At 42.0% G+C, this 14,979-nt stretch overlaps 1 protein-coding gene across 1 annotated transcript in view; it reads right to left on the bottom strand.

Annotated features, from left to right (window-relative positions):
* Positions 1-5,714: 5,714 nt before the first annotated feature.
* TDRD3 (tudor domain containing 3) overlaps positions 5,715-14,979 on the bottom strand; it is a 203,973-nt gene continuing 194,708 nt past the window's right edge. Inside the window, exons 14-15 of the mRNA XM_081083774.1 lie at positions 13,076-13,201; positions 5,715-5,912 (exon numbers count right to left, since the gene is read on the bottom strand). Coding sequence (XP_080939900.1) covers positions 5,858-5,912; positions 13,076-13,201 — 181 coding nt within the window. The 3' untranslated portion in view covers positions 5,715-5,857. The remainder of the gene's footprint in view (positions 5,913-13,075; positions 13,202-14,979) is intronic.

The raw sequence follows: 14,979 nt of genomic DNA on the forward strand, positions 1-14,979 counted from the left end.
GAGTGGACATATGTAGTGGGTCAGAAGTGTGGTGTTTTTGGAAACAAGTCTGTTTCTCTTCTGGTTAAGACAACCTCAAGGATCCAGAATGCTAGGTGACCAACCCTTATTTGCATCCCCTGGACAGTCAGAATTTAATTACATGTGGAGTTAAAACCCTATGAGACTGTCTTCACGTCATGGAGAGATTCTCTCCCAGCACCCCGCTGTGGCTTCCTACTCATGTAGGAGCCTCTGAGAGTCTTGGACTAGGGGAGAATTGCCTCTTTGATCTTCAGAGCTGGGCAGGGACCCAAGCACTCATTTCGTTGATGGCTGGGCTTTGACTTATGACTGGCAGAAGCCTAACGCTCTAACCTGACCTGGCACCAGTTTATTTTTCCATGGGAGACGTTTTCTTCTAGCAGCAGTTGCCCTCGTGACCTTTACTTGACTGTCCCATGTCTGCTTTAGCTTGGCCCTAGAGATGGAGAGTACATCTGGAAAAGGAGCAGTGAGAGAGCAGGAATGCCCGCTTTCTATTTTTTACTTTTTTTTTCTTTATTAAGGTATTACATATGTGTCCTTATCCCCCATTGCTCCCCTACTCATGCCCTCGGCCCCTGGTGTCTGTGTCCATTGGTTAGGCTTATATGCATGTATACAAGTCCTTAGGTTGATCTCTCCCCCTTACCCTTCCCCTTCCCTCCCTTCCCTCTGAGGTTTGACAGTCTGATCAAAGCTTCTCTGTCTCTGGATCTGTTATTGTTCATCAGTTTATGTTGTTCATTATATTCCACAAATGAGTGAGATCATGTGATATTTACCTTTCTCTGACTGGCTTATTTCACTTAGCATAATGCTCTCCAGTTCCATCCATGCTGTTGCAAATGGTAAGAATTCCTTCCTTTTTTAATTTTTTTTACCACAGTGTAGTATTCCATTGTGTAGACGGCAGCCAAATTTAAGTGGCTGGTGTGCGTCCACCAGCCTCCAAAATCATACAAGTAACATAAAAAGGGACAGAATCCGTAGGTACACTCACTGTTCTACGTGAAGAGCGTTGACTTAAGAAATTCCTGGCCAATGCACCAATTATGACTCCGGAAAACTGGACTGGAACGCGGTGTTCCCCTGGGCAGGATGATTTCCCGGGCTCTCTGTCCGGTGGAGTCAAAGAACGAAACCACGGACGGGAGATGATATAGCAAAGGTGGAATTTATTGAGAAACAAGCACAGACTCCCACGAGGGGGGCGGGAAAAGGTCCCACAGCACAGACTCCCATGTGGGGAGTGGAAGAGTCCCACTGAGTCCCTTTTTTCCACGGCTTAAAAAGGCTGCAGATTTCTGTGCCTTGATCTCCCCTCTGATTGGTCACTATCCCCCTTACATTGGTCACTATAGCAACTCCAGAGCTCAAACCTCAGGTGAAGTACATGAGGTTCCCTCCATCTTCTCCCTTATTGCTTCCCCATTTCTCTGGGCTTTCTTCCACCTATTCTGTAAAGGAGCTACCTTTTGTAGCTCCCAGCCCCCTTATCTTATGGAAATGTACCCTATGCAGCTCTGTATACCTATGTTTTTCAAATGGACCCCTTTTCTTAAAATTTCCTAAACCTGCCTATTTTACTCCTAAAAATTCCTTTCACCATCAGGGCTTTATCTTGAAGATCATGCAGATTACCCAATTGGTGCTAATCAGAAAATTTCACAGTGCCTTTTTAAAGGTGATAGTCCTGAGGAAGACTGAAACTGCAATTCATTCCTGGTTTGCTGTTGTTAGGGACAAATTATCACCTTTTGGGCCTGTTATTTCTTTAACAGTACAAGTAGAAGGAGGAGAAGGAAAAGGAGGAGCGGAGGAGAAAGAGAAGGTAAACCTCTTAAAAACCATGAATCTTAAAACGATGTCTTCTTCCTGGTTGGGAGAAGGGGCTGAAGTGGAGACAATTCAAGAAGAAAACACCTGCGGGGGCGCCCTGGAGCAGCTAAGGAATTAGAACTTGACCATGAAGCACTGAAGACATCTTCTTTCGTTGTGACAAACACATAGCAAGGCTCCATTTACTTCAGGATTTAGGAGTGAGATGAATATTTAAAAGAAAGGTACTACCATGGTTGTTTGATTTGGAGGAAAAATAAAGTTAGATGTTTTCTGACCTAAAAAATAAAAAAAAATCCTGTGCTTTTATTTGGCCGACTGATCTGAAACAGGGTCTGGCTTTGCTTAACCTAAGGAAAATGGACAATATTGTCCAAAGACCAAATGAGGTAAATGTGAAGCACCAAGTTTTGAAGAAAATACAGTCATTCATTGCTTAACAACAGGGATATATGCTGAGAAGTGTGTCATTAGACAATTTGTCATTGTGTGAACATCAGAGAGTGTACTACACAAACCAGAGAGTATGGCCTACTACACACCTAGGCTATTTGGTAAGCCTATTACTCCTCCACTACAAACCTGTCCCAGCATGTTACTGAGCTGAATACTATAGGAAATTGTAACACCATGATAAGTGTTTATATATCGAGAAGTACTTAAACATCGAAAATGTACAGTATAAATATGATATAAAAGATAAAAAAGGATACACCTATATGGGGCACTTACCATGAATGGAATTTGCAGGACTGAAAGTTGCTCTGAGTCAATGAGTGAGTGCTGAGATAATGTGAAGGCCTAGGACATTACTGTACACTACTACAGACTTTATGAACACTGTACACCCAGGCTAAAATAGTTTTCTTTCTTCAATAATAAATTAATCTCAGTTTACTGCCACTTTTTAACTTTGTGAACTTTAAAACATTTAAAAACTTGTTGACTCTTTTGTAAAAATATTTAGCTTAAAACACAAACACATTGTACAGCTATACAAAAATATTTTCTTCCCTTATATTCTTACTAGAGGCCCGGTGCATGAAATTTGTGCATTGGGGGGGGGGGGGTGTTCCTCAGCCTAGCCTGCCCCCTCTCACAGTCTGGGAGCTCTCAGGGGATGTTCTACTGATGACTTAGGCCTGCTTCCCCCTCTGCGGGAGGCAAATAGGCTGATCAGGGGAAGGTGCCAGACCCATCACCCTGCTGCTGCTGCCACTGCTGGCTGCCGCAGCCGCCAAAGTATTTTCATCAACACGGACTCCAGTCCCTTCACCACAAAAAAATGACAACTTTCTTTAGGCATTTTCAAGATGTGTCTTTCATAGGATATGACATTTCTTTTTTTTTATCCTCACATGAAGATATTTCCCCATTGATTTTTAGAGAGCGTGGAAGAGAGAGGGAAAGACAGAGAGAAACATCAATGTGAGAGGCACACTTCAATTGGTTGCCTCCTGCATGAGCCCTGACCTGGGCCTCGGCCAGGGAGGAGCCTGCAACCTAGGTACATGCCCTTGATTAAAATTGAACCCAGTCCCCCTGTGGGTTTGTGTCTCTGCTCCAGCCCCAGCAGCCAGTGCCGCAGCCGTGGGGTGGGGGCTGGCCCCCCTGTGGGTTTGTGTCTCTGCTCCGGCCCCAGCAGCCCAGTGCCGTGGCCGCAGGGCTGGGGCTCGGCCTCCTGCTTGTTGTTCTCTTTGGCTCCGGGACCAGGCGCGGGCCGCCCTGTCTGTTGTTCTCTCAGGCTCTGGGCCCACGCCTGGCACCTCCTCCTGAGCTGGTCGTGACCGTTACAGCATCCCAGCCTAATATGCATATTATATATATTATATATACAAGCTTTTATCTATATAAAAAACATTTTAATTCTTTTTACTTTTTAAATTTTTGTGTTGAAAACTAAGATACAAACACACATTAACCTAAGTTCTCCTGCCCCTTCCCTTATTGTCTTATCAGCTATCAAATTCATAAAAATTTCCATGGGTCTTCTCCTGGTTCTCAACCCGAGATATATATTGAATTATGTGGAGACCTTTAAGAAAATGTCTATGTTATATAGCAATAATAAAGGACAAACAAAAACCCAATACTGCAAGAACATCTTTTTCACCTACACCCTTTCATTTATTAAGATATGGTAAAAATCACCTTGGCCACTGTTGCTCAGTGGTTAGAGTATTGGCCATGCACCGAAGGGTCATGGGTTTGATCCCCTGTCAAGGGCACATACTTGGGTTGCAGGTTTGATCCTTGGTCTGTTCGGGGTTGATATCTCTGACATCAATGTTTCTCTCTCTCTACCCCCCCTTCCAGTCTAAAAAAATCAATGGAAAAAATATCCTCGGGTGAGGATTAACAACAACAAAAAATATTGTAGAAATAATCAACTGTGGGCTAATAAGTAAAGAAAACTTACGAGTTAATAGTCCCTGAGAGCCTTAGGCCCTCTCCTTTAAAGCAAAGTACTAAATTTTGTCACTTATTTTGGCTGGAGGATTCTGTTTTCTCCTTCCTCCATCCCTCCTACCTACTCATTCTTTGTTTTAGACTTCACTTCTGACTTCACAGGGCTAACACTATGGGAACATTACTTCTGTCCTATCAAATGAAGAAGTTTGTAGTTCAGACATGTGGGCTCTCTGCAATGGACAGTCTGGGTTGCTTTTCCAACACCTCCTCCCTCTCCTTTTGGCAAGTTTCCTGACTTTCAGATGCATACCCTTTGCCTGAATCAAACGTGTTCCCAATGCTTCCAGGAAGCAGACCAGCCCCACCTGTAAGGCTGGATCAGGCCTAAATGAATCCACAGACCCTTGTGAAGTTACTGGTTCTTAAGCACAAGCGTAGCACAATACAGGTAAATGTGGCCTAAGGAGAGGAGCTTCTTTTCTCTTCTGAGTGCACTTCTACTGTAGAAATGGTCCCAGCATGCAATAGCTCTGGGAAGCATAACCATCTGTGACCACATGGGGAAGCCTCCTGCAGAATGAAGTGATGACAGAGCAAGCAAACACGAGAGATGTAAAGAATCAGGGTCTCTTACCCTCCCCTCCTGTTCGAGGCGGCTCTGCCTCTGTATCTATTTTTGTTCATAAGTTTATAATGGTCTTTATTATCCATAAATGAGTGAGATCATGTGGTATTTTTCCTTTGATCAACCGAAGGACTTGTATGCAAGCATATAAGCATAACCAATGGACATAAGACACTGGGGGGTAGGGGAGGCCAGGGGATTGTCAAGGGCGGGAAAAAAGGGAGACATATGTAATATTCTTTGTAATACTTTAAGCAATAAAACAATTAAAATAATAAAAAAATAAAAATAAAAAAAAGGATCAGGGTCTTTCACGACAAGTCTGAGTCACTGAATTAAACCAACTGAAACCTACTGAGCTTCTGGTAGTGATATGTGTGAGCCAGTGAATTCTCTTTAGTGTTTAAATGAAACAAGAAAGCAGTTTGTTTGAGTAGGGTTTTCTGTTATTTGCAACTTAGATGAATCCTGAAAAACCCACTGCACATATTATGAGGAAATGCCTTTTTAAAATTGAATTGCATTTGAAAAAGCTAATAGAGTGCTAAAAACAACATATTTGAATTTTAAATACTTTTTGCTGCTGTACTTAGTAGCTAAGTACTTACCATACTAAGAACTGCTATTTGGCTTCAGGTTGTTTTTGCAAGAAATGTGGCCAGCTGTGTAAGTCAGTTTATTCTGTAATTATTAGGGGAGGCTCCGGTATGCTATCATTGCTATTCTATCGATAGAAGGTAATTAGTGTGGTGTTAATACTAGGTGAAGTAGAAAGACAATAATCAGCAAATAAAACATACTGTAAAACAAGGTATGTAATAGCGCACTGATTTTATTGATGGCAGAAGAAAAAATTCTTTCACTTGCATTTCCCCCCCTCAAATCTGCTTTTTCATTCTTGAAATAATAATATCCACCATGGCTGCATCTTATTCTGAAGGGAAATTAGAAGGTCTATCAAGAGGTTTTGACCAGGATGTTCCTGTCAATTGCTCCTTTCTTCACAAAGACTCTATTTAAAAAAAGAGAGGAAGGAAGTGAAATTGGACCCACAAATTAACTTTTCCATATTCAGGATACAGTTCTGCTGAAACTTACCTGCAAATGTGAAGTGCTTGTAGAAATATCAATAGATTGCAAGTTATTACTTATTTATAAACATAATTTATATAAAGTAATATGCAAGCCCCAAAGCAAAATCTTTTTAAATAATTTTTTCTTTTAAACTCTTAAAGTACATCTCTGTCACCATTAGCCCTTTTATTGCTAGCAAATTGATTTCAGGAATTTCCATTAACCGAATAGTTTTTAACAGGAAATGATTTAAAAAGAAGCAGCATGCCAATGAACCAGTTCTACCTCCATCCTACCCTCTGAATACCTCCAAGCTAGTTTAGTCCACACAGGGCATTTATTTGCGTCTGTCACCTCCCCTGCCTGCTCCCCACCTTTATCAGGTACCACTCTAGTTCAAACACTTTGGGTGGTGACAACAGAAAGCTGAGAGAAGTGAAGAGATGAGCCGTGATTGTTCTGGGCCTATGTGAGCTTCGTGCATAAAAGCATGCTTGGGCAGAATTCCCATGGCTGCAGACTAACAGCTCATATGTCTCCTGAGTAAACAGTCTCCTGCCTAGAAAATGAAGAGCTCTAACTATTACCCTCACATGATGCCCACCCTGCTGGCACCCAGGGTTCTGTAATAGCTATCCTTAGAGTGATCACTTTCCTGGCCTTGATTTGAACATTCTGCTGGATCAGATTGTCAAAACAATTTTCCACTTTTAAAGATAGATCTTTTACCAGCTAAAAATGGTGTTAAAACCTTAGAAAACAAACAGTCATGCTATTTATGTAGCAGTCTATGCTTAGCTATAGGTTTCAAAGTTTGTGGTTAATATGTGAAAATGCAAAGATGATTCTTTCATCAAACAAATAAGAAATGAAGTTCAAAGTGAGTCAACAATTATAAAACTGCTTCGCATGCTGAGCTTGAACCTCCATTGCATCGGGGGCCTCATGCTGAGGTATCTTTCAAACCTTCCCACACAGGCCAGCCATTTCCCCCTTCACAGCAAGACAGGAACCCTAACTTCTCCTCCACTAGACCAATGCATTTAGCTGCTTACATGCTTTCCCTCCAGGTGCTGTAATCCATCCTACACCCAACAGCAATATTTCTTAAGTGTAATTTCGATCATATCACTCTTATTTGGAAGTTCATGATAGTGTTGAACACTTCAAACTCTTAAGATGTCTAAAGCCATAATCTTCAGCCACCACCAATATATATATATATATATATATATATATATATATATATATATATATATATATACTAGAGGCCCAGTGCACAAAAATTTGTGCACTTGGGGGGGGGGTGTCTCTCAGTCCGGCCTGTGCCCTCTTGCAGTCTGGGACCCCTCGGAGGATGTCCACCTGCTGGCTTAGGCTCTCTAGGGGATTGGGCCCAAGCTGGCAGTCAGACATCCCTCTGGCAGCCCGGCAGCCCTCGGGGGATGTCCACTTGCCAGCGGGAAGCAGGCCTAAGCTGCAGTTGGACATCCTTAGGGCTGCTGAGGAGGCGGGAGAGGCTCCCACCACCACCGCTGTACTGGTAGCCGTCAGCCTGGCTTGTGGCTGAGCAGAGCTCCCCCTGTGGGAGTGCCCTGACCACCAGGGGGAAGCTCCTGCATTGAGCGTCTGCCCCCTGGTGGTCAGTGTGTGTCATAGTGACCAGTCACTCCCAGTGATTCTGCTGTTAGGGTGTTTTCATATTACCCTTTTGTTATATAGGATAGAGGCCTGGTGCATGGGTGGGGGCCGGCTGGTTTGCCCTGAAGGGTGTCTTGGATCAGGGTGGGGGTCCCGCTGGGGTGCCTGGCCAGCCTAGGTGAGGGGCTGATGGCTGTTTGCAGCTGGTCACACCCCCTTCAGGTTGGGGGTCCCCACTGGGGTGCCTGGCCAGTCTGGGTGAGGGGTTGAGGGCCGTTTTCAGGCTGGCCAAGCCCCCTGGCGACGGAAACTCCCAGCCTCTCCTTTTTTTCTTTTTTTATTCTGGGATTTATTTACCTTCTATAATTGAAAGTTTGTAGCCTTGAGAGGAGCTCAGAGCCGACCAGGGCGGGCGGGAGGGAAGCCTCCTGCTCGCTCCAGCTTCGTGGCCACAGCCAGCTGAAAGCAGGTATCTGGGGTTTATTTACCTTCTATAATTGAAACTTTGTTGCTTTGAGTGGAGCTCAGAGCCCGCCACGGTAAGCGGGAAGCTTGGCTTCCTCCATCAGTGGGGCAACCAAGCCTCCTGCTTGCTCCAGCTCTGTGGCTGCCAACCACCATCGTGGTTGGGTTAATTTGCATATAGTCGCTCTGATAGGCTGGTGGGCATGGCTTAAGGTGTAGCAAAGGTATGGTCAATTTGCATGTTTGTCTTTTATTAGTGTAGATATTTAACACCAACTGTATTGGTTTATATACTATGTAGCCACTGAAAGCTGCTTCCTGTGCACTATGCTTCTTCTCCTCTTTAAGCTTTCCTCGGCCTTTAGAATCTCTTCAGAGGACTCTATCCTGCCAAGGAAATGAAGCTTAAAATTGATTTCTAAACTCTACCCCTACTACTGAAGTCTAGTTCCTATAACCCCAATCACGTCAGAAACTCATCAAATGCACATAGTTTGGGGTCAGTTTCATTGATTACAGACCTTTACATAATTTCTCTATCCATATTTGCTCATATTTCTAACTTGTCTGCAACAACTATGAGAAGTTCAGGAACTAGAAGTTTGACATTTGGGGCCTTATCTACCCTGAAGGATTTGACCTGACCTGCCACCACTTTTTCTCAGAGGTGGGTCTATGGCCCCAGTGGCTCCATGAGACCCCCTTCTCCCACCTACCCCTGGCTCCCATGTATCTCCTGTTTTTGTTAGTCACTAATGTCCTTAATACCAAGCTCAAGTAGAATATTATCCCTCCCTACCCTTGAGGAAGAATATGTGTATGTGGGGATGCTAGTGGTAGTATAGGGACCTTTGGCCTTATACTAAAATCTTGTCTTAAACAATTTAAAAGACCTCAGAAAGCTAAGAGGGAAGTCTCAGTTTTCATTTACCTGAAAAGAGATGTAACTGTAAGTACACTAAACTTATTTTAAGTGTTTTACTACCATTTTATTTAAGCAGTTTATATCTATTTACTTAATGGCCTCATATTAAGCACAAAGAAAAGTCAATGATAAAGGAAAAAGTTGCTAGCTGGCTTGCTCTGGTAAATCAGAAGCCATGCTTCCTCCCCAGGCAGATGACTACATAAGGAGCAAAGAGCTAGGAAACAAAGGTATCTTCCCTTAGAGATGGCACAACTAATTTTTAACCAACGGAGGAGCTTTGGGGAAGCTGAAGAAGATGCAAGACGCTGGGCCAGTGCTGTCCAACAGAAATAGAAAGTGAGACATGAGCCATTTTTAATTTTCTAGTAGCTACATAAAAAAAGTAAAAGTAAGTAAAATTAATTTTAATAACATATTTTACTTAACCCAATCTCTCTAAAATATCATTTCAATATGATCAATAAAAATCATTGAGTTATTTTACTTTTTAAAACTCAGTCTTTACAATTTGGTATGCATTTTTCATGGATAGCACATCTCAGTTCAGGCTAGCTGCACTTCCAGTCCTAAACAGCCACTGCTGGTATGAAAAATGGAGTCACTTAGCAGGGGAAAGATACAATGTGGATAACAGCTATAGCAGAATAAATAGCTAAAATGATGAATTGAGAACAATTTCTTTAAAATTCTCAATGGTCTTGTTATTGAGAAAAAAATACATGAGAAAAAAAGATACAGTTAAGTCCAAAATTCTCTTTAGGGTAAAATATAACAAAAACTGTAATGAGAAAACTCTGATTATTAAAGAAATATTCAAAGGCCCTGGCATAAGCAAAAAATAGAAATATTACCAAACATGGCAAAAACACATTAATAAGGTCTTTGGTCATCACAATGAGATGCCTTAGATTAGTCCTATAAATTCCTGATTTTCTTGTCACATTCCTCTTCCTTCCTATTGAAGATATTCAGATAGCAACTCTCTTTCTAAAACTCTAAGATGAAAGTTTCTGGCTTGATGGCCTAGGACCCCCAAATTACATCTCAATAAGCATTCATGTTGTCTTCACCCAATTCCTTAAGATATACTATGAAACATTTCCTCTTTCTTTTTCCTCTCCCCCCCCCCCCTCTCTCTCTCTCTCCCTCTCTCTCTCTCTCTCTTGACTTCGAAGCAGTGTTTTTATTTTAAAGGATTTCTCAGTCTCAGCACTGTTGACATTTTGGGACAGGTCACTGCCCTGGGGGTGCTGCCCTGTGCATTTACTAAAGCAGCATCCCTGGCCTCTACCCACTAGATGCCAGTGGCAACCCCTCCTCTCCCCCAGTTGTGATAACCAGACAGGTCTTCTGACAGTGGTATGTCCCCTGGGGGAGCAAGACCACCCACTGTTGGGAACTCCTGCTGTGGAGTATTTAGATCAGTGGTTTGCATGCCTGGGCCCCATCACCCCAACTTCTAATATAAATAGTCTGGGGGTGGGGCGCAGGATATTGTTTTTAGAAGATCCCAGGTTCTAAAGCATAACCAGGTTGAAAACCGCTAGTCAGATGATCTGGGTAGAGACTACTGGCTCCCTTTCATCTGTATGCCTCTTTTCTCCATGTCCATTAAAATGATGTTTCTTGAACTCAACCTTTATTGAAATACTAGAGGCCCAGTGCATGAAATTCATGCACTGGTAGGGTCCATAGCGGCTGCTGGCCGGGGCCTCCCTCCCTTCCCCTGGCCGGCTCCCCCTCTGGTCGAACTCCCAGACGAACTCTTTCAAGGGGAAAATTTGCACACTATGCTTTTATTATATAGGACTAGAGAACCGGTGCATGAAATTCGTGCATGGGGTGGGGGGTCCCTCAGCCCTGCCTGCACCCTCTGCAATTCCGGGACCCCTATGCCTTTTTTTTTTTTTAATCTAGCTAACCTCTTCATATTTAAAAAATTAACTGAAATACCACCTACTCTAGGAAATCCTCTTTGAACAAATCTCTTTACAATCTGTATTAAGTATTTTCATAGTATATCATTCTTTTTCTTTAACAGCAACTTAGAGTGGATGCAATGTGCTTCTCATTCTTGCATCTGAATTTTTTCTTCTTGCTCTTGTAATAGCAAAGCTTATCCAATTTACATTTGCCCTTCAAGGGTTTATATTTGGTTCATTTTCTAGTTGGCTCCTGCTTTTTTTTTTTAAGCAATAAATTTGGGTTGTGATAGTAAGCCTCACTTGTAATCAAGCCTGTAGGTCTCCCTATCTGAATATTTCTATAATACCTATCACTTTAGCATACCAGAGATTATGTTCATTTATAGAAAATAACAATAAATGTCACCTGATCATGTGATCTTCTAGTAATGTTTTATAGCGAGATGCGTTATTCTAGTAATTTAACTATCACAACACTGAGGCGTGCAGAAATGAATCACATTGAACAATAGAGAACGTCTCAAATACCAAAGCACAGTGCCCTTGGGCCTCCCTTGTCCTGTGCCTCAGCTATCACAGCATAGTACACAGTTCACATGGGACTCAGCTTCCTTTAAAATAGGAAGGGATGCCATAACCACGAAGCAGCTTCTTCCACACATATTTTTTTATTTAATTCACAGCACATACTCTTTATACTAATTGTTGGAAAATCTAGCAATTGCCTCTGTTCCTCTCTGTATTGTTGCCTTACATTCTGATGTCATTACTGCGCTTTTATCATTCACTCACTCTAAAAAGATTGTGAATTATTTAAGGGCAGAGATCATGACTTGAGCTTGTGTGTTCCCTGTCATGATGCCTAGATAAATACTCAAATGCCACACAGTCCAAATGACTGTGATGAGAGAGGCCCACTGTTGCTGGAGACCTCTGATTTTTATTTAAGGGGCCTCACTTGTTCTGCACCTTTAAAGAGGGGTGAGTAGTGGCTGAGGGAATTTGAGGAAACCCAGACAGAATTCTCCTCCTAAAAGATTTTGCTAAGCTGGCGCCCAGGACCGCAGGGCATTTGTCCAATTAAAACCTGGACACACAGCAATAACAAAGGCACTGGTCTCCTACTGCTAATGCCTAGGGATCAAACCCCAGCCTGCAGGAACTCACCCCCACAGTCAGGACCAGGCCACTGGGTGGACCTGGGCGGGTGCTCCTAACTCTGGGGAAAGGGAGACTTCCCGTGGCTACAGGCTAGAGGCCCTGGACTCCATGCCACCCACCCGAATAGGTCCATAGTGCAGGCTGGTCAGCGGAGCAGTTTCTTCACCTGGGATCGTGTGGAGGACTGGCCTGTTCACCCCGTGATGGCCGCCGGGCTGGGGGGTATGGACCTGGGCCGCCGCTTGGCACCGGTGCATGCGCAAGCGGCCACAGGGCAGGAACATCCACTTGGCGCCTGCGCCTGTAGGCCTGGAGTGGCCGGGGGAGTTCTGGGACCCTGGCTGCTCAGGGCCTATGCGCGGGTCTACAGGCTAGGAGCGGCCTGGGTCCCGAGGATGTTCCCGGGACTCAGGCCCCTCGGCGCCTGTGTATGCAAATTAACCCGCCATCTTTGTTGGGTTAATTTGCATACTCTCCTGACTGGCTGGTGAGCATAGTGGAGGGACAGTCAATTTACATGTTTCTCTTTTAGTATATAGGATGGCCTTCCACACAGCAAACTGTAGCAAGAATGGCAAGTGGTCTAAATGGATCATGAGTGAAATATATCTTCTTTCTTAAAAAGAACTGAATTAATTAAAAAAATCTACTCAATTATTCCAGCTACTACTTTGTTTTCTTTCACCTTCTTGCTTTCAAACTTATAGTCACTTCGCTGATTGTATCCCTCCATTAGGAGAGAGTAGGTATGGAGAAAACGGGGATTAAGGATAGCATTGGTGAAGAAAGGGCTGGTGGAAAAGTAATTTCTAACTAATTGTATGTATGGTTTAATCATACATACTTTATAATTGAAAGTTTTAAAACATTAGTTTTTTTCCTAATACTACATTGTTATGAAATATTAATGATTAAACTTACTTATTCCACATGAATAACACCTTTTTAAATATGGAAACCACCTTACAATGTGAACCTTACCTTCTCATATTAGTTCCGAGCCTGGGGTGGTTGGTAAAACTGCTGGGTTGGCCGAGTGGACCTCCTAGGCTGGCCATCACCTCCTCTACGGAACTCAAGAGTTTGGTCATAGGTTCCTTCTTCCTCCTATTTGCAAAGAATAGTGATGTAACATGTTCAAAATAGCTCCAAGTCTCCTAAGTGAATGCATTTTATGGCCCCATTTTGACATACCCTCTTTAGCTGCCTATGATTCACATCTGTCAACTTTTATAACAGAGGGAGGCAAGGAGAAGAAAAAAGCCTCCTTTGGTCCTAGGTAACAGAAGAATACAATGTATAGTAATAACATTAGAATCAAATTTAATTCTAGAAAGGAAACCATTTCTGCAAAATATTATGATTACCTCATCAAATGACACAATATGGCGAAAACAAAGAAAACCAAGCATTGTAATAGATATTTTCTTGAATATTTGGGCATCTAAATATTTCTAGGTGTTTAGCATGGAGAGGGACTTTAGTAAGATATGGAAAAAGGGTTGAAAAGCCACAGAATGTTCACCAACTGTCTGTCCTCATCTGACAAAATCACCATCGCTAAAAAACTTTACAACCAGAGACAGGAAAAAATAATGGATTGGAATGAGAGAAATACAATTTACATATAAAGAAAGCTTCATGCAAGACATAGCAATCACCACAGTAAGACATAAACTATTTTCTTCTCATTTTCTTTCTTGCTGAGGGGGTAGATCAGCCAGCTTAAGGAATAGCACGGGAAATTAGGGTAAGCAGAAAGAATATAGTTAATCATAATATTTGAAAAGCACTTAGAAGCAACAGAAATGTAGCTGAAAGCCACACTGGTTTCTTACTGAGTGCTGCCACCCTGTTGTTTTAGCGTTTTTAAATTAATGGAGCTATGAAGTATGTTTCCTTTTAGAGACAAGAAAACACTGGCGCTCCTTTTTGTTTATGGAAAAAAAGCGACAATTATTTCAAAAGTAGAGTTTCCATTCCAACTGCATTATCAGAGCACAATAATTTGCATGATTTCAGAAAATCATGCACGATTTCTTTCTCCTCCTCACTGTATCTCTAAATCTCCCAAATGATTGTTTCCTTTGACCCTATTAATAAGAGAGGAAGTTATAGGAAAGACTGAGTTCTACTCTTGACATTTTACCCATTCAGCTACTATAGTCTTACTTGATAGGAGCAGAAAGATGCTAAGAAAACTTGATTAAATCCTAGTATTTGGCATGAACTCACTAGGCTTCCTCCACTGCATTCTTAAGAGCCACTATTTCCATTTTATATTAAGGACAATAAAGCCTAGGTAAACTTTAGGACTTTGCCCTAACACTTCAAAAGCAAACCTCAGCTTTTATTCAAAGATTGCTGCTAAATCTAAGTCTCAGTTTGCATGTAAAAGAGATAAACCAACAGCCAAAAATTAATGATCATCCTGAAAGGGAATTTATCACTTAAATAAGGAAATAGAGAAATCTGACAAAATACATGGTGTCCCCCTATAAATGCATACACACTTTAATAACTGATAGCTCAATTATGAAAATGAAATGTATTTTAATAAACACTGCCTTCATAATTATTCGAAGTATGTGTATATATTTTTTGGGGACACCCTATATTTGGCATAACTCAGTAACCATATTTTAGAGACAAGCTCCAGATTAGCTCTCCTTTCTCTATGCCCCTTTCATTAACAATCAATCTCAAAATGGTTAAAAGCATCCATATTATGTCTATAATTTAGTAAAGCAATTAAAATGCAGGAAGAAAAATTAAAAGTGTTCAGGAAAGAAGAGAATTAGTTTTTATTATTCTGGTCACTGTTCTGAATGATAATGATCAAATATAGCTAAATTTGAAAAGGAGCTATTTAATTTTATGAAATA

The sequence above is a fragment of the Myotis nattereri genome (genome assembly GCF_964212035.1).
Source record: "Myotis nattereri genome assembly, chromosome: 2".
NCBI classification, from domain to species: domain Eukaryota; kingdom Metazoa; phylum Chordata; class Mammalia; order Chiroptera; family Vespertilionidae; genus Myotis; species Myotis nattereri.